At 43.3% G+C, this 20,488-nt stretch overlaps 1 protein-coding gene across 3 annotated transcripts in view; it reads right to left on the reverse strand.

Moving 5' to 3' along the window:
- SLC2A9 (solute carrier family 2 member 9) overlaps positions 1–20,488 on the reverse strand; it is a 274,750-nt gene that overhangs the window by 193,114 nt on the left and 61,148 nt on the right. For all 3 annotated transcript variants that reach the window (XM_023740225.1, XM_023740226.1, XM_023740227.1), the window contains one exon: positions 10,387–10,547. In XM_023740225.1, the coding sequence (XP_023595993.1) occupies positions 10,387–10,547 (161 nt within the window). The remainder of the gene's footprint in view (positions 1–10,386; positions 10,548–20,488) is intronic.

The raw sequence follows: 20,488 nt of genomic DNA on the forward strand, positions 1-20,488 counted from the left end.
TTAAACTAAACCTTTCATAATAGGATAATATTAATGATAATCATAAAAATAATTCTAGTATTTCTGAGTAGTTCTCAAGTCTAGCTATTCATCAGATTCACCAGAGTACTTAAAAATGTTGAGATTCTTGGATCCACCCTTACAGAGTCTCATTCCTGAGTGCACAGCTGATATGAGACCTCTAGTACAAACCAAACCAGTTGTCGTTGAGTCGATTCTGATTCATGATGACCCTATGTGTTACATAGTAGAACTGTGCTCCTCAGGGTTTTCAAGCCTGTGACTTTTCAGAAGCAGATCACTAGGCCTTTCAGCCAAGGTGCCTGTGGGTGGATTCAAACTGCCAATCTTTTGGTTAGTAGTTGAGCACTTAACCATTTGTGCCACACAGGGACTTGCTAACCTTTAGTATAGTGCTAGACAACTCATGGCTTATCATAGATTATCTCATTTCATCTAATACAATCTTTACAAACCATCACTCCCAGTGTTTGTGATATCTTCAATTCACAGTGGAGGAAATAGAGGGTATTATCAGATGAGGACAACCTTACCCTCCCGTGACCAAATTCACCGACCTACTTGTATCTGGATGAATTCTCCCTGCTCTGATTTAAGGCATATCAGTCTTCTTGTTCCCTGGATCCCACCCCCTCCTGCCTGGTTAACCCTCCATTCCAATAAAGAATTTATGTGCTTCTCTACTTAATCATTCTCATCCGAACACATCTAAATACGGTGTCTCTTGGTCTTCATTTGTCTGCAGCTAATACTCCCTGTCTTCTCCCTTTTAAAGTGAAACTCCTTAAAAACATTGTCTGTTCACCTTCCATTATTTCTTCATCCTCAGTCTAATTAGCCTCTCATTCTATCACTCCATGGAAATGACCTTGTCAAGGTCACCACCAACATCCACTTTGACAAATCATGGTAGGCCACCAGGAGAACTTGGGTTTCTACCCTTGCCAGTACTCTGTGCTCCCCTTATGCAACCTCTCAGCTGCACTGATACAGCTGACCACTCCCTCTTGGTTGAAATATGGTTTTATCCAGACATCTTGGATCCTATTCTCTCCTTTTCTCCCTACCTCAATGGCCTTGCCTTCTCAGTCCCAGAGGTCCCAGGGCTCTAGCTCATCTCTCTCCTATACTCTTCTCTCTCTGCATTCACTCCGTGGATGGCTTCATCCAGTCCCATTATTTTAATTGCTAGCAATTCTCAACTATATCTCAGGCTCAGACTCTCCTCTGAACTCCATATTTGCATATCCAACTGCCTACTCGACGTTTCCACTTGGAATGATTCATGGCGTCCCCATATACAACATAATGAAACGTTGCTGGATCCTGTGCCATCTTCACTATCATTGGTATCCTTAAGTCCATTATTATGGCCACTGTGTATTTTGAGTACCTTTTAACCCAGGGTCTTACCTTTCAGCACTATATCAGACAATATTCTGTTGTGATTCATATGGTTTTCATTGGCTAATTTCAGAAGTAGATCTCCAGGCCTTTCTTCCTAGTCTGTCTTAGTCTGGAAGCTCTGCTAAAACCTGTCCACCATGAGTGACCCTGCTGATATTTGAAATGCTAGTGGCATAGTATCCAATATCATAGTAACACACAAACCTACACAGTACAAAAAACTGACAGGTGGTGGATGTTCAAACCGTTGTTGTTGTTGGTAAGTGCCATTGAGTCGGTTCTGCCTCACAATGACCCTATGTACAACAGAACGAAACACTGCCCAGTCTATGCCATCCTCACAATCTTTGCTAAGTTTGAGCCCATTGTTACAGTTACTGTGCAATCCATCTCATTGAGGGTCTTCCTCTTTTTTACTGACCCTCTACTTTACAAAGCATCATGTCCTTCTCCAGGGACTGATCCCTCCTGATAATATGTCCAAAGTACATGAGACAGAGTCTCACCATCTTCGCTTCTAAGGGGCACTCTGGCTCTACTTCTTTCAAGACAGTTTTGTTCTTTCTTCTGGCAGTCCATGGTATATTCAGTATTTTTCGCCAACACCGTAATTCAAAGGCATCAATTCTTCTTCGATCTTCCTTATTCATTCACATGCTTTTGCAAGCATGTGAGGTGACTGAAAAGACCATGGCTTGGGTCAGGCGCACCTTAATCCTTGTCTTAATCATCTAGTGCTGCTACAACAGAAATACCACAAGTGGATGGCTTTAACAAAGAGAAATTTATTTCTTCACAGTGAAGTAGGCAAAAAGTCCAAATTCAGGGCGTCAGCTCCAGCGGAAGGCTTTCTCTCTTTGTCGGCCTTCTCATCAATGTTTCCCCCAGGCTAGGAGCTTCTCCACGCAGGGACCCCAGGTCCAAAGGACACGCTCTGCTCCTGGCACTGCTTTCTTGGTGGTACAAGGTCCCCCTGTCTCTCTGCTCACTTCTCTCTTTTATATCTCAAGAGATTGCCTCGGGATACAATCCAATCTTGTAGATTGAGTCCTGCCTCACTAACACAATTGCTGCCCATCCTCCCTCATTAACATCATAGAGGCAGGATTTATAACATATAGGAAAATCACACAATACCAGTCAATCATGGCCCAGCCAAATTGATACACACATTTTTCGGGGGACATAATTCAATCCATGACAGTTCTCAAGGTGACATTTTGCTTTTCAACACTTTAAAGAGGTCTTTTGTAGCAGATTTGTCTAGTGCAATATGTCATTTGATTTCTTGACACCGCTTCCATGCGTGTTGACTGTGGATCCAAGTAAAACGCAATCCTTCGCAACTTCAATATTTTCACCATTTATCATGATACTGTTGATCGGTCCAGTTGTGAGGATTTTTGTTTTCTCTAGTTAAAGTGTAATCCAAACTGAAGGCTGTAGTCTTTTATCTTCATCAATAACTGCTTCAAGTCCTCCTTGCTTTCAGTGAGCAAGGTTGTGTCATATGCATATCACAAGTTGTTAATGAGTCTTCTTCCAATCCTGATGCTACATTCGTCCCATATAGTCCAGCTTCTCGGATTATTTACTCAGCATACAGATAGAATAAGTATGGCATAAAGATACAATCGTGACACACACCTTTTCTGATTTTAAGCCATGCAGTTTCCCCTTGTTCTGTTCCAACAGCTGCCTCTTGGTTTATGTACAGGTTCCTCATGAGCACAATTAAGTGTTCTGGAATTCCCATTCTTTGCAATGTTATCCCTAATTTGTCGTGATCCACACAGTTGAATGCCTTTGCATAGTCAATAAAACACACATAAACATCTTTCTGCTATTCTCTGCTTCCAGCCAGGATCCATCTGACATCAGCAATGATATCCCTTGTTCCACGTCCTCTTCTGAATCCAGCTTGAATTTCTGGCAGTTCCCTGTTGATGTACTACTACAACCATTTTTGAATTATCTTTAGCAAAATTTTACTTGCATGTGATATTATTGATATCATTCAATAATTTCCACATTCCGTTGGCTCACCTTTCTTTGGAATAGGGAAGAGTATGGATCTCTTCCAGTCAGTTGGCCAGGCAGCTGTCTTCCAAATTTCTTGGTACAGACAAGTGAGCCCCTACAGTGTTGCATCCATTTGTTGGAACATCTCAACTGGTATTCCATCAATTCCTGGAGCCTTGTTTTTGCAATAACTCAGGCAAGCGCTGATGGTGAGCTGGGCCAGAATGGTTAGCAGTGGAGGTAGTGAGAAGTGGTCATATCCTGGCATATTTTGAAGACAGAGTGGATGGAATTTGCTGATGGATTGGACAGGAGCGGAGAGGAAAAAAAGAGCCAAGGATGCCTCCAAGGGCTTTGGCCCAAGCTCCTGCATTGGGCATGATGGGGTATTTTGTGCTATGCAGGGAATATTAAAATCACATTAAAGTCTGACTTGAAACATTTGTAAATAGGGCTGCACATCCTCTAAGCAAGTGCATCATACTAATATATTCCTTCCCAAAATAAACCCCAGGCTGACAGTGTCCCAGTGAGGATGGAAATCTTATTTGCAAATAATTCATGAGGCTGGCTCATGAGGGTTCAGAGGTAGGGATTTTAATCTCTGTGTTTCCATTTTTCTTTCCCAGGGATGAACGCAGCTAAAGAAGCTAGGGAGATCAACATCATGCCATGTCTGAAAGCAAAACTCCAGCACTCACTTGAATTCTACCCTGGACACTGAATTCATGGTTTTGAGCTTTTCCAATAGTACAGAATCTTCCCTGTGCAACATGGAAGATCATCGGTTCTCGGACAGAAGGTACCAAATACAAGGAAGAGTGATAGGGGTGGTAAGGAGATTGAAGACCATGTCCCCTGAGAAATTGTCAAAGGAATTTCTCATTTAGCCTGAAAATGAGAAAAAGAAAACCATTGCTACTGAGTTGGTTCCAACTCATAGTGACCCTGTAGGACAAAGTAGAACTGCCCCATAGTGTTTCCAAGGAGAAGCTGGTGGATTTGAACTGCCGACCTTCTGGTTAACAGCCAAGCTCTTAACCACTGTGCCACCAGGGCTCCAGGAGAATGAGAAGGCTCAGAGAAGGTGTGAGAGTTGCTTTACACTATGATATTATTTAACTTGATACTTAGGACCAGCAATGATTGGTGGAAGAATGCAGGGAATACTATTTCAGTTTGGATTTAGAGAATACTTTTCATTATTGTTAGTTGCCGTCGAGTCGTGATTCTGACTTATGTTGACCCTATGTGTGTTAGAATTGAACTGCACGTCATAGCGTCTTAAAGGCTATGACCTTTCAGAAGCAGATCACCAGACCTATCTTCCAAGCCTCCTCTGGGGGGATTCAAATCGCCAACATTTTGCTTAGCAGGCAAGTGCTTAACTGTACACAGTTAACCCACTTTTCATTAAGCCCTAGTGAAATGGGGTACTTCCGGAGGTACTGGGTTTCCACCACATACCCTGCCTACAACTTTTCACCTTGACTAAGCCTACAAGCCAAGATCGTACCATGTTTCTGCTGTCTGCCACCCTCCTTGTGTCCTTCCCTTCCTGCTTCCAAGGTGAATTCCATGGTCCGTGATTATAAACACTCATACACATACACTCTCAACTCCTTTACTCATCGCACTTCATTATATGTGCCTGATAACCCCCAACCCTGGTTAAATCTCTGCCTACCTTGCATATGCATCCACAAAGCTCAGCTTGGCTGGAGAAAAACATACAACCCTGTTGACTGGTCTCACTTTAAATTCATGACCACCAGCCTCAAGTGGGCTTTAGAGCTACTCAGTTCATTCAGTCTGCTGCTGTGCTAGAAGACTATTTCTTACCTCTTCTCACTCTTCAAATTCCCAACATCTCCTCCCTTGTCCTCATTCTCAGCTGATGACTTTGTTTTCTATTCCACTGAGAAAACAGCAGCAATCTGCAGAGACTCATCACATGTCCTGTCCACATGTATCAAGCTACTTGCATCTGTGCCCATACACTCCCCTTCCCTCCTGTTCCTATGTAAATAGTGTCTCTATTCCTATCTAACCCAGTCCCTCCAGTTATCTACTAGCTCCCCATCCTCTCTCACCTACTTGATGTAATTTCAGCAAGTTTCCTGTCTTGCTCCTGAACGTAAGTTTTTCTCTCTCTACTGTAACATCTTCATTAACTTGCTATTAGAGCGTCCTTCTTATAAGAAAAACAAAAAACAAAAATGCTCTTGATCCCACATATTCCCCCAGCTACCACACCATTGTCTTTGCTTCCCTTTATAGTAAAATTTCTCGAAAGGAATTGTCTATACTTAATGTCTCCAATTCTTCTCTCCTCTCTCTTAAATCCACTCCGATTATTATTTGCTCCGTTACACCATTTGAACAGCTATTCTCAAGGTAACCAAAGACCTCCATGTTGCTAAGCACTGACCAATGCTTCGTCCTTGTCTTTATTTCTCAGTAGTATTGGACATGGTTGATTACTACTTCCTTCTTTTGCTTGGTTTCCAGATCTCACTTAATTGTGGGTCTGCTCCTACCTCGTTGGCCGAAACTTGTTACTTCTCAACCTGCTGAGCATTGGAGGGTTCCAGGGTTCAGACCTTGGTCCTCTTCTCTTTGCCTGCATGCACTTCCTAGGTGATCTCATCTGAGCTCCTGACTTTAAGTACTGCTCATACGTTGACCACGCCCAGATTTCTATCTCCAGCTCCGACTTCTCTCTTGAGCACTAGACTCATATACCTAATTGCCTACTTCACATCTCCACTACGAAGTCTAATGGATATTTCATACTTAATATACCTAAAACCAAGCTCCCATTATTGCCCACGTCCCAAAAAAAAAAAAAAAAAACACAACAACAACAAAACACTGTTCCTTCCATGGCTTCCCTATGTCAAAAAACATTAACATAAGTCTTCCAGTTAGTGTTACCCTTGGCTTCTCTCTCTTACAAAGTGAATCCACTTTCAGTGCTTCATCCATTTGTTGAAATATCTCAATTGGTTTTCTGACAATTTCATGTTTATTGAATGGATGAATGTGGTGAAGTGGCTTGCCCAAAATTCTGACCCAGGATCTTATTTCAAAGCCTGTGTACTTCACTATAGTCTTACAGATGTTCTCTGCTGTGATCTAGAGGTAAAAACTAGATCCAAACTGATGAATGGCATGTGAAGGGAGGAAGATTTCAGTGAAATTTAAAGAACATATTCATAATCAGCTCTGTCAACTGATGGACTCATCAATCTCAGGGAGTATTGCTGCTGATGGTGATGATGATAATAATGATGGTGATGATAATGATGGTGATGAGGTGATGATAGTGGTGATGATGGTAGTGATTATGATTATGGTGATGATGATGATGATGATGGTGTGAATATGAGTTGGGGACTGATTCTGTGTCAATCACCAGAATGAACACTTTATAGCCATCATCACTTAATCTTCACACCAACCCTCTGGCATGTCCATTACTTTTTCTCCATTTTATCTGTCTTGGAAGAAGTACAGCCAGAATGCTCCTTAGAAGCGAGGATGGCGAGATTTCATCTCACATACTTTGGACATGTTATCAGGAGGGACCGGTCCCTGGAGAATATCATGCTTGGTAAAGCAGAGGATCAGCAAAAAAGAGGAAGACCCTCAACAAGATGGATTGACACAGTGGCTGCAACAGTGGGCTCCAACATATCAATGACTGTGAGGATGGCACGGGACTGGGCAGCATTTCGTTCTATTGTACATGGGGTTGCTATGAGTCAGAATTGACTCGACAGCACCTAATAACAACAGCATGAGTTTCTTAGGGATGCCATAGCAAAATATCACAAATTGGGTGACTTATAAGGACAGAAATTAATTCTCTCATAGCTCTGGAGGTGAGAAATTTAAAATCAAAGTGTCAGCAGGGCCATGCTCCCTTTGAAGTCTCTAAGAGAAGAGTCTTCCTTGCTTCTTCTTAGCTTCTAGTGGGTGCCAACATTTATTGGCATTTCTTAGCCTGCAGCTGCACCCCAGCAATCTCTGCCTCCATCTTCACAAGGCCATCTTCCCTCTGTGTCTGTCTCTTCTCTGTCTGTGTTTCTTCTCCTTTTCGTATAAGGACACTAGCCATTGGATTTAGGGCCCACTCCAATCCAGTATAACATCATTTAACTAATTACATCTTAAAAGACCCTATTTCCAATAAGTGACATTCTGAGTTTCTGGGTGGACAAGAATTTTGGGGGGGACACTATTCGACCCAGTACATCAGTGAGTTCAAGTGGCTTACAAACAGTCCCATGAGCTGTAAGCATCAGAGCTCAGACTTGAAGCTGGACCTGTAGCCAACCAAAGTCCGTTAACCAAATGGCATCACTATTATGCCTCATGAGGTAGGAGGAGTCTGTCATTGGAACTATGTAAGCAAAGGATGGAAGCCTCCCAAATAAGGGGGACTGGGACCATAGCTCAGAATTCTCCAAGCCAGAGATTCTACGAGGTGGGGATCCTGCATCCCTAAGATTCATATAATGTGGGTAGCTCATCTCCAGAGACTGTTTCTGGCTCCTTGTGCTTCCCTGTCTTCATCACTCTCCCAAATCACAGATGAGTTCAATGTCACATAGGTATGAACACCACCACTCAGCTGTCAGTTTGTCACACTGTGGTGACTTGCATGTTGCTGTGGTGCTGGCAGCTATGCCCTAGTATTTCAAAAACCAGCAGAGTCACCCAAGGTGGACAGGTTTCAGCGGAGATTCCAGACCAAGGCAGACTGACTAGGAAGGAAGGCGTGGTGATCTACTTCCAATAGCCAAAGAAAACTTTATGTATCACAACAGAACATTGTCCCCTACAGTGTTAGAAGATGAGCCTCCCCACCCCCCAGGTTGGAAGGTACTCAGACATGCCAACAATCATGAAAATGTGCAGGACTAGGCAACGTTTCATTCTGTTTTAAATGGGGTCGCCATGAGTTGGAGGTGACTCAATGGCAACTAACAACAACAAGAAGCTATGAACGGCGAACCAGCCAGTGTCAAAGCCCCTCAACTGTGAGGACCCCCAGCTTCACCCAAACTTCTCCCCAATCACACCTCTGAGTGCTTCTGTTGGACCACCCAGGCAGCCACTGTGCTCCCCCAGCCTCTTATGTGGAACCCATGTTCTTCTTCCTCCTGTACGGCCCCACGGGAGAGGAAGAACGAGGTATCAAGAAGCAATTTCAACAGCATCATGCAATAGAAAAAGCACAGGCTTTGTGGTCTAACAGATCACATTTGAATTTCAGTTCAACCTCATTCTTTGGAAGCTTGGGCAAGTTGCTTGACCCCTAAGATCCTCAGTTTCCTTATTTGTAAAATAGGGACAACAGTACCACAGAAAGTTATAACAAATAAATAATATACTGTATGTCAACCACTGGTACATAGCAGGTGAATAATGGTAGCCTTCTTCATTTTCTACTCATTTTCCTCCACACAGTTATTATTCAAGCTGATTCTTCATCCCAATTCAACTTTTACTCCCATAATGATGAAAAAAGGAATTGACAGATGCTTGAGGAATAATAACCAACACCCTTTGATCTAATCTCTCTTCCACCTTCACTTCTTCAGCCCCACTGGGTTGGTGTGAAGGCTTACCCGTCACTTAGATATGTAAGACTTTCTCAAATACATTTTCCCTTTTGGTTTTCTTTTGCTTTTGTTGCTGCTATGCTGTTAGGTTAGTAAAATCACTATTATGCCCTCATTTCACAGGTGAGAAAAACTGAGAGGAGAGGTACAAGGTCCTACGTTACACACCTGGTACATTGGAGACTCACAGTGCCACAGCATGTGACCCTGATTCCAGTGCTCCTTTCTCTATACCATCTGTTTGGGTTCAGATCTTCCATATGGAACAACCTTGGGGTATAAGTGCATATGGCCAGGTATAAGGAAGGCATAAGGCACAGAGCCCAGGGCAGGGGGCAGGCATGCCATATAACTGAGATAGACAAGGAGATATAAGAGGAATCTGGCTTGGACCAGAAACTTAGTGATGGCACCCCAGGGATCCTGGTCTGTGGAACCAGTCTGGGTGCCAGCCAGACACTTGCCTGTTGTCAAACAGTCACAGATTATGCAGTGCCATCGCAAGCAGAACCCTGATTAAGAACTGCTTGGCATAGTGGAAAGGTCGCCATGCTACAGCTGTCGTGTGGAAGTTCCAATCTGAGCTCAGCCAGCTCACATGGTGAAGAAAGACTAGGAAGAAAGACCTGGCAATCTACTGTCAATGAAAACCTTATGGATCACAACAGAACATTTTGTCCATTATAGTGCTTGAAAATGAGCCCAAATATACCATCGATCATGAAGACTGTGTAGGACTGGGCAACGTTTCATTCTGTCATACATAAGGTCGCCATGAGTTGGTCCCACTCAAAGGCAACTAACAACAACAAATATGTATTTATATGGAACAATCTCTAAGACATTGTGCTCACTGTTGTCCATTTGCCCCTAAACCCAGACCATTCTCTCCCCTTTCTGCCCTGCTCTGTGGCCTGGGAGGCTGACACTCCTGGACTGTGTTAACAAGGATCCTGGCTTTCTGGCTTCCACTTGGGTTTGACCAATAGAGGCACTGGCAGGAGACTGGAGGGCAGGAGGAGAGAGAGGGAGGGTATAGTTTGGGTACTATGGTTCTGACATGGTCCAGTCCCTTTAGAACCTCAGTTCCTGCTTGTCCCCCACCATCCATGCTTCAGCTCCCCCTGGACTCTGCTGTCCTATCTCCTCCCTTTGTCCCTTCAGGCAAGTAGCCTTTTCATTAAAATCTCTTCTGTTGAACTGTCTAGATGGCATTCTGTTTCCTGCTAGGACCCTGACTTTGGTACAGATATATTTTGCGCATTAAATAGGTGAGCTCCAAACAGAGATGGTCCCCACTGACCTCCCAAGAAACTTTCCAATCAGTTTCACCATCAGTGTCCCCACGACTCCACCGAGGGCGAAGATGGACACCGTCACAGACCAGAGCAGCGTCACAGTGTCTGAGTCTACTGGATGGCCACGGCTTCTTTCCCAGGATTCATTGTAAAAGGCCTTGATGTACTGAAAATAAACAAAAAAGCATGTTATTTCCTTCTGTTACATCTTACTGCTTGAAGTAAGCCACTGCATAAAACAAAACAGCTTTTACAGAGCACTTTTTTAATGTGAGGCACTCTGCTAAGTTTTGTTTGAGCTTTATCTCATTGAAGAACAAACTTTTGTGATGGGACCTGTTTTTAACCTTATTTTGCAGATAGGGAAACTGAGGCTCAGAGAGACTAAGTGACTTGCTCTGAAAGTGACAAATCTGGAAGTCAAACTCAAATCTGACTCTAAGCCTGTATGTCTTCGTTATCCAGTGCTGCTATACCAGAAATACCACAAGTGGATGGCTTTAACAAACTGAAATTTATTCTCTCACGGACTAGGAGGCTAGAAGTCTGAATTCAGGGCACCACTCCAGGGGAAGGCTTTCTCTCTGTTGGCTCTAGGGGAAGGTCTTTGCCATCATTGTTTCCCTGGTCTAGGAGCTTCTCAGAGGAGGGACCCTGGGTCCAAAGTATGCACTCTGCTCCTGGATCTTCTTTCTTGATGGTATGAAGTCCTTCTCCTTTCTGCTCAATTCTTTCTTTTATATCTCAGAAGAGATTGACTCAATGTACAACAGAATCCTGTAGATTGAGTCCTGCCTCACTAACATAACTGCCTCTAACTTTGCCTCATTAACATCATACAGGTTAGGATTTACAACACATAGGTTAATCACATCAGATCACAAAATGGTGGACCACCACATAATACTGGGAATCAAGGCCTAGCCAAGTTGACACACATTTGGGGGGGACACAATTCAATCCATGACACTATGATAGCCATTACACCTGGGCTTCTCCAACTTTGGTGCACAACAGAATCACCTGGGAAGTGTGTTAAAGCTGCACATGCATAACATAAGAGAAGAAAGACACAATCATAAAAGAAAAAGGGATCATTTGGATTTCATCAAAATTAAAGTGTTCTGCTCTTCAAAAGATATCGTCAAAGAAAAAAAAAATGAAAAGACAAACCACAGACAGGGACAAAATATTTGCAACACATATCACTACAAAGGAGTTGCATTCAGAACACATAAAGAAGTCCAACAAATCAATAAGAAGACAAACAACCCAATAAAAATGAGCAAAAGACTTAACCAAAAACGAAGAAAATACAAGAGATGAAATGATGCACAACATCATTAGTCAAGAGAGAAATGCAAACTATAACCACAATGAGATATCACTTCACATCCATTAGAATGGCTAAAATTACAAATACACATGCCTAGATCCCCATCACTGTCAATTCTGGTTCGGTGGGTTTGGCACTGGGACTGGATGATTCTGATGTGCAATGTTATGGACTGAATTATGTCCTCCCAAAATATGTGTTGTAAATCCTAACCCCTATACCTGTGGAGCTGAACAGAATATTTCAAAAGTCAGCTCAAGAAGACAAAGTAAAGTATTATAATGAAATGTGCAAAGACATGGAGATAGAAAACCAAAAGGGAAGAACACACTTGGCATTTATCAAGCTAAAAGAACTGAAGAAAAAATTCAAGCCTCGAGTTACAATACTGAAGGATTCTACAGGGAAAATATTAAATGACACAGGAAGCATCAAAAGAAGATGGAAGGAATACACAAGGTCACTATACCAAAAAGAATTGGTTGACATTCAGCCATTTCAGGAGGTAGTATATGATCAGGAACCAATGGTAATGAAGGAAGAAGTCCAAGCTGCACTGAAGGCATTGGTGAAAAACAAGGCTCCAGGAATTGATGGAATACCAACTGAGATGTTTCAACAAACAGATGCAGCACTAGAAGTGCTCACTCGTCAATGCTAAGAAATTTGGAAGACAGCTACCTGGCCAACCGACTGGAAGAGATCGATATTTATGCTTTTTTCCCAAGAAAGGTGATTCAACCAAATGCAGAAATTATCAAACAATATCATTAATATCACACGCAAGTAAAATTTTGCTGAAGATCATTCAAAAGTGCCTGCAGCAGTACATCGACAGAGAACTGTCAGAAATTCAAGCTGAATTCAGAAGAGGATTTGGAACCAGGGATATCATTGCTGATATCAGATAGTTCCTGGCTGAAAGCAGAGAATACCAGAAAGATGTTTACCTGTGTTTCATTGACTATGTAAAGGCATTCGACTATGTGAATCATAACAAATTATGGATAACATTGTGAAGAATGGGAATTCCAGAACATTTAATTGTGCTCATGAGGAACCTGTACACAGATTAAGAGGAAGTCATTCAAACAGAACAAGGGGATACTGTGTGGTTTAAAGTCAGGAAAGGTGTGCGTCAGGGTTGTATCCTTTCACCATACATATTCAATCTGTATGTTGAGCAAATAATCCAAGAAGCTGAACTATATGAAGAACAGGGCATCAGGACTGGAGGAAGACTCATTAACAATCTGTGTTATGCAGATGACACAACCTTGCTTGCTGAAAGTGAAGAGGACTTGAAGCAATTACTGATGAAGATCAAAGACCACAGCCTTCAGTATGGATTACACCTCAACAAAAAGAAAATAAAAATCCTTACAACTAGACCAATAAGCAACTTCATGATAAATGAAGAAAAGACTGAAGTTGTCAAGGATTTCATTTTACTTGGATCCACAATCAACACCCATGGAAGCAGCAGTCAAGAAATCAAAAGATGCATTGCACTGGGCAAATCTGCTGCAAAAGACCTCTTTAAAGTGTTGAAAGTAAAGATGTCACCTTGAAGACTAAGGTGTGCCTGACTCAAACCATAGTTTTCAATTGCCTCATATGCATGTGAAAGCTGGACGATAAATAATGAAGACCCAAGAAGAACTGATGCCTTTGAATTGTGTTGGTGAAGAATATTGAACATACAGTGGACTGCCAAAAAAATGAACGAATCTGTCCTGGAAGAAGTACAACCAGAATGCTCCTTAGAAGCAAGAACGGGGAGACTACATCTCATATACTTTAGATATACTATCAGGAGCGATCAGTCCCTGGAGAAGGACATCATGCTTGGTAACGTAGAGGGTCAGCGAAAAAGAGGAAGACCCTCAAAGAGATGGACTGACGCTGTGGCTGCAGCAGTGGGCTCAAGCATAACAACAAACGTGAGGATGGTGCAGGACTGGGCAGCGTTTTGTTCTGTTGTACATAGTGTAGCTATGAGTCGTAACCGACTCCATGGCACCTAGCAAACATACCTGTGGTTATAATCCCATTTGGGAATGGGTTCTATTTGCTATGTTAATGAGACAGTATTAGTGTAGGGTAGGTCTTGAGTCAATCTCTTTTGACATACAAAAGAGATTAAACAAATGAGCAGAGCGGAGACAGGGGATGAGAGATGCCAAGCCACATGAAGACTGCCCAGGAGTAGAAGTTCAAAGAGACAAGGACCTTCTTCCAGAGCTGACAGAGAAAGAAAGCCTCCCCCTAGTGCCAGCACCCTGAATTGGGACTTCAAGCCTCCTAAACTGTGAGAAAATACATTTCTATTTGTTAAAACCATCCACTTGTGGTATTTTTGTTATCAGCACTAGATAACTACAGGGTCAGCAAAGGAAAGGAAGACTTTCAACAAGGTGGATTGACACAGTGGCTGCGGCAATGGGCTCAAACATAACAATTGTGAGCATGGCGCAGGACCAGGCAGTGTTTCGTTCTGTGATACATGGGGTCGCTATGAGTCGGGAACAGAATCGACAGCACCTAACAACAACAACAACAAGATAACTAAGATGCAGCCTCTCCCTGTGAAGTATTTATCCTTCTCCAAAATTGCTTTCTCCTTCTGGCTCCATAACCTCCTTGCTCGAAGTAAAAGTGAGGCTAGTAAACATTATCAACAGCTAGAGCTATTCCTAATACCAATAAAGTTTCCATGCCTAATACACAAGAGACTCCAGTCTGCCACCATCCACTGATTATTCAACAAATATGTGCGAGGTGCTGGGCCCTGAGATGGACACAGAGATAAACAGAACATAGTCCCTGATCTCAGAGACCTGGTCCACTAGGGCTAATAAGGTGTTATATCATTTATGGATGCTCTTGGCTGCAAGTAATAGAAAGCCCCAACTTAAAATGGCTAAGCAATGAAAATACTTATTAGTTCACATATAAGGACAAATTCATAGGAGTGGTGAGCTTCAAAGGTTGTTGATGTGGTGAATCAGTAACATGGTCAGGATACTTCCTGAAGCTTCACTCTGCCATCCATAAAAAAAAAAAAAAAAAATAGAGTTGTGGTTGAGTTGACTATGACTCATGGTGACCCCATGCGTGTCAGAATAGAACTGTGCTCCACAGAGTTTTCAATAGCTGATTTTTCAGAAGCATATTGCCTTTCTTCTGAGGCCCTCTGGGTGAAAACAAACTTTAAACCTTTCGGTTAGCAGTCAAGCATGTTAACCATTTGCACCACCCAGAGATTCTTTGCCATCCATAGTGCTAACCTAATCCTAAGGCATGCATTCATGATTATAGGATGGCTTCTAGTAGTGATTTTAGCCACATGTTTTCTCATTCATGTATGGCTGGAGAACATAAGCCTGGCCCCTCCAAGATCTCTTGGTGCTAGAAAGAACTTTCCCTGAGATCTCTAGCAAACCTCTCTTATTGGCCATGTTGAGGCAGGGGTGCCTTACTAAACCAATCGCTGGAGAGTAGGATGAGAGTCATCAGCCTGACCTCTGCCCCTGAATTCCATTTCTTCTTCTGCTCCTCCCACCTTAGTAAATAGTACCACCATGCCCAGTTGCACAGCCAAAATCATGAATTCATCCTTAACTCCTGCCCTTGCTCCAGTGCCCTCATCCAAACTACAAGCAGGTCCTGATTCCTGCCTGTTCTTCCTCCAAAATGCCTCTCACCACTTCTGCCACCAGACCTAGTCCAAGCCACCATCTCCTCTCACTTGGGCTACCATGACAGCTGACTCTCTTAGCCCCTCACCAAGGTACTATGGCCAGCCTCTCTGAATGGGTGTCATGCTCCTGCCTGGGGCTGGACATTTAGCTAACATTGAGCACCTAATCAGTGACAGGCTTTAACATCTAGTGGACATGCGTCATCCTTTTTGGCTACCCAGCATCAGAAGCCCCCTTCCCATTTGGGGGAATTCCTGCCCCATAAGCCTTAATGGGAAATAGAACCCACTTATCATGATGGATATTGAAAATGCCAGACCCTTGCTTCCAGCCTCCCCTGCAGCTAGGGAGTAGACATGGGATGAAGGCTCAGACCTTGAATGAGGAGCTAATGAGCACAGAAATGGGGCTGAGGAGGGATTCTCCAGCAGCAGTGGCGCTCCAGCAGGATGATTGCCTGAGGCAGCAATGGCAGTGATGAGCTGTGCCCACAGTGCAGTGGACAGCAGTGGTGGCTTCAGCAACCCCACAGGACCAGCTCTGGGGTGTGATCTGGGGTACTTTTCCAGGTTCCATAGCTTCTGAGCCTGGCTCCCTAGCACTCCAGTGCTGTGAGCTACTCACTGTTTCTTCAACAACTTAATTTATAGCTTCAATCAAATAAAATTGTTGCTGTTGTTATTGTCATTTGCTGTCAAGTTGGCTCTGACTCATGGCCCCCTTATGTATAACAGAATGAAATGTTGCCCAGTCCTGTGCCATCCTCACAATAGTAGGTATGTTTGAGCCCATTGTTGCAGCCACTGTGTCAGTCCATCTCATGGAGGGTGTCCCTCTTTTTCAGTGACCCTCTACTTTACCAAGAATGATTTCCTTCTCCAGGGACTGGTTCCTCCTGATTACATGTCCAAAGTAAGCAAAATGAAGTCTCATCATCCTCACTTCTAAGGAACATTCTCCTTTTACTTCCTCTAAGACTGACTTGTTCATTCTTCTTGCAGTCCACAGTATATTCAATATTCTTCACCAAAACCACAATTTGAATGTGTCAATTCTTTGATCTTCCTTTTTCACTGCCCCGCTTTCACATACATATGAGTTGACTGAAAAGACCATGGCTTGGGTCAGGCGCACCTTAGTCATCAAAGTGATATCTTTGTTTTTTAAGATTTTAAGGAAGTCTTTTGCAGTAGATTTGCCCAGTGCAATACGTCATTTCATTTCTTGACTGCTGCTTCCATGGGCATTGATTGTGGACCCAACTACAAGGAAATCCTTGACAACTTCAATCTCTTCACCGTGTTGTTGCTTACAACTACTGAAATATGTACACTATTTCATTTCTTCCTTGTGACATCCACTTTGGTCTTTTCTTTCTTTCCTGTCTTTTTAGTGATCTCTTGCTTTCTTCATGTATGACGTCCTTGATGTCATGCCACAACTCATCTGGTCTTCTGTCATTAGTATTCAACGCGTCAAATCTGTTCTTGAGATGGTCTCTAAATTCAGGTAGGATATACTCAAGGTTGTACTTTGGCTCTCATGGACTTGTTCTACTTTTCTTCAGTTTCAACTTGAACTTGCATATGAGCAATTGACCATCTGTTCCCTAGTTGGCCCGTGGCCTTGTCCTGACTGATGATATTGAGCTTTTCCATCATCTCTTTCCACAAATGTAGTTGATTTGATTCCTGTGTATTCCATCTGGTAAGGTCCATGTGTATAGTCACGGTTTATGTTGGTGAAAAAAGGTGTTTGCAATGAAGAAGTCATTGGTTTTGCAAAATTATATCCTGCAATCTCTGGCATCATTTCTATCACCAAGGCCATATTTTCCAACTACCGATCCTTCTTCTTTATTTCCAACTTTCCCATTCCAATCACCAGTAATTATCAGTGCATCCTTACTGCATGTTCAATCAATTTCAGACTTTAGAAGCTGGTAAAAATCTTCAATTTCTTTATCTTTGGCCTTAGTGGTTGGTGCATAAATTTGAATAATATATTAACTGGTCTTTCTTGTAGGAGTATGGATATTATCACTGACAGTGTTGTACTTCAAGATAGGTCTTGAAATGTTCTTTTTGATGATGAATTCCTTTTCAATTTGTCACTCCTGGCATAGAAGACCATATCTTCTTTCCCTGAAGATTACAGCCTAGAAAATCCTATGGGACCGTTCTCTGTCACGTGGGGTCGCTATGAGCCTAAAATGACTCCATGGCACCCAACAACAACAACCACCTGCTGAGATGGGCGCTATTTTTTCCTTCTCTCTTTTTTTATTTTTAAATAGACTTTATTTTTTAGCGATCTTTCAGGTTTACATCAAAATTGTGCAGAAAGTACAGACAGTTCCCATATACTCTGTCTCCCCCGCCTCAGTTTGTCCTGTTATGCACATCTTGCATGGTATCCCTGGGTGGCACAAATGGTTAAGTGCTCGGCTACTAAACGAAAGGTTCATGATTCAAATCCACCCAGAGGTGCCTTGGAAAAAAGGCCTGGTGATCTACTTCCGACAGATAACAGCTGCTGGAGTGCAGTTCTACTGTGACACACGTGGGTCGCCATGAGTCAGGGTGGACTTGACAGCAGTGGGTACTGGTAGCTTGCAGATGGGACTGCTGGAAGGATTAATGAGAGTATGTGAAGTTCCTAGCCTGATGTCCAGCGTACATTAGGTGCTCAATTAATCTCAGTGCCTTTTCCCTGTGGTCAGGTCTCTTGGTTCTTGCAAATGGTTTGAGCCCGGCTACTAACCTAAAGGTTTGCAGTCCAGACCCATCCAGCAGCACCATGGAAAAGGGCCTGGCAATCTGCTTCTGTAAAGATTACAGCCAAGAAAACCCCATGGAACAGTTCTACTCTGTAACACCATGAGTCCCCATGGCCCCCACTCCCTGCCTGTGGTCAGAGAAAGAACATTTCTGGCTTTGTTTGTTAATGTAGCCCTTCAGCTCTGGGGTTCTTCACACCAGCAGTCTCCATCCGGCACCCCGCAAGGTTTCCCCTCTGCCCCCCCTTGCCGGACAAGACTTTCCCAGGCTCACCGGCTGCAACAGCCTCTGCCCCACCCTCTAGGCCAAGCTCCCCAAGACTTGGTGGGGCCATGGTCCTTTCCTTAGTAGGTACAAGGGCATTCTTCCCCCAGAAGAACTTCATGAAATAAGAAAATTCCAAATCAAAGATACAGGGTCCCCGGCTCTAATACGCAAAGGTCCGCAGGGGCTGGAACAGGGCGGGGTAGCACCCACAGCCTGGAATACCCAGACCCCAGACCCTGGAAAGGCCCCCTCCTCCTGTCAGTGAGCAGCCCTGCCAACTCTGATTAAAATCAAACAAACCGAACAATGACTCACAGCTCCCTATTTAAACAACACAGGAACATCTTATAACAGAGAACAATTGGAAAGAACTCAAGAGGCCCGTGTTAGGAAGACGGGGCAGCCTCACGATGCAGCTCTACCCAGCTCTTCAAAATCCTGATGATGAAGACTTGTCAATACCCTAGAAAGATGCTGACAGTATAAATGATAAGCCAAAATGCAAAACGAGGCTAGGAAGCAGAATATACAAATGACCTTGGTGATATAAAACATTGTGTGGGAAAAAACAGTGAATTTTGATGAAGTATTCCAAGCAGACTCTGGGTGGGATGAAGGTTTCACTGTCCACGTTCAGGCCCCCTTGCACAGGTAACTCAATCTCTTCCCCCTCGGTTCCCTTATTTGTAAAATGGGTTATTATCACGATAGCTGGTATACAAATTTGAGGTATAGCCACTGACTCAGAAAAGATGATTCATAGTAGCAGTTTTATTTTTAAATTTGTCTGTTCTGTTCACTTTTCCTTGCTTCTGTGACTCCAACTCATAGCAACCCTACAGGACAGGGTAGAACTACCCCATAGGGTTTCTAAGGAGTGGCTGGTGGATTTGAACTGCCAACGTTTTGGTTAGCAGCCGAGCTCTTAACCACTGCACCACCAGGGCTCCCAATGAGACAAGGAGAGGCAAAAAGAAGAGGGAAGAAAGAAGCGGGAAACAAAACAGAGCAAGGTAGAAAAGAGACTCCGGACTTCCAAAATCAAAAACAATCCTGTTCCTTACCTCCATTAACCAGATACTCCATTTCATCAAGTTAATGGCTGGTTGTTTCTGTAATGACAGGATGTGGTAGTTCCTCCCAAAATCTCAGCCCTCTTGCCAAGACCTGCTGAGCCTCCCTGTCAATTCAACCTGAACTGATGCCTCTGACACAGCTGCTCTCATCACCTCCTCCCAGCTGTTTGGAGGACAGGCCCTGGGTCACACAGAGGAGCCCTGCCATGTGCAAATCCTTCTTGAAGAGCATCTGGGCTTCCAGAACAGTGTGTAAGACTCCAGCACGGGCTGGGACTAGTTGAAAGGGCCAGACTCACTTCTGGGCTTTCCATGGTTCATTTGAATTTTTCCTTTGACCAGCTTTGCACATCTGCGGCTAACTGGGGCAGATCTACTTTGTAGAGAGAGATGTTGATTTTACTCCTTAACCACCTTTTGTTGCCTGCCCTGTGGAGGGGAGAGGGGAGAAGAAATAAACAGAACCTACGATTTCTGCTGGAAATTTATGGGGAGCCAAAATAATTGCCGTACTTAAACCCTGGGCTTAAATAATAATACCAAGGAAGTGAGATTCTGTCTTCCCTCCCAAGAGAAGACAAAATGTTTGTCAACTCAGAAATCAACGGAAGGGTGAGTAATGCATTATAAAAGCCAACCACTCAGAATTATTTTTATAGATACTGGTTGTTGTGGGTTGAACTGTGTCTCCAAAAAAGATATGTACAATGCCTAAATCCCTGGTCTCTGTGAGGAGCCCTGGTGGCACAGTGGTTAAGTGCTTGGCTGCTAACAGAAAGGTCAATGGTTGGAACCCACCAGCCATTCCACTGGAGAAAGATATGGCAGTCTGCTTCCGCAAAGATTATAGCCTTGGAAAACTTATGGGGCAGTTCTACTTTGTCCTTTAGGGTTGCCATGAGTCTAAACAGACTTGACAGCAACAGATTTATTTTTCTTTTTTT

This window comes from Trichechus manatus, unplaced genomic scaffold, assembly GCF_000243295.1.
Source record: "Trichechus manatus latirostris isolate Lorelei unplaced genomic scaffold, TriManLat1.0 scaffold00150, whole genome shotgun sequence".
Classification (NCBI taxonomy): Eukaryota; Metazoa; Chordata; class Mammalia; order Sirenia; family Trichechidae; genus Trichechus; species Trichechus manatus.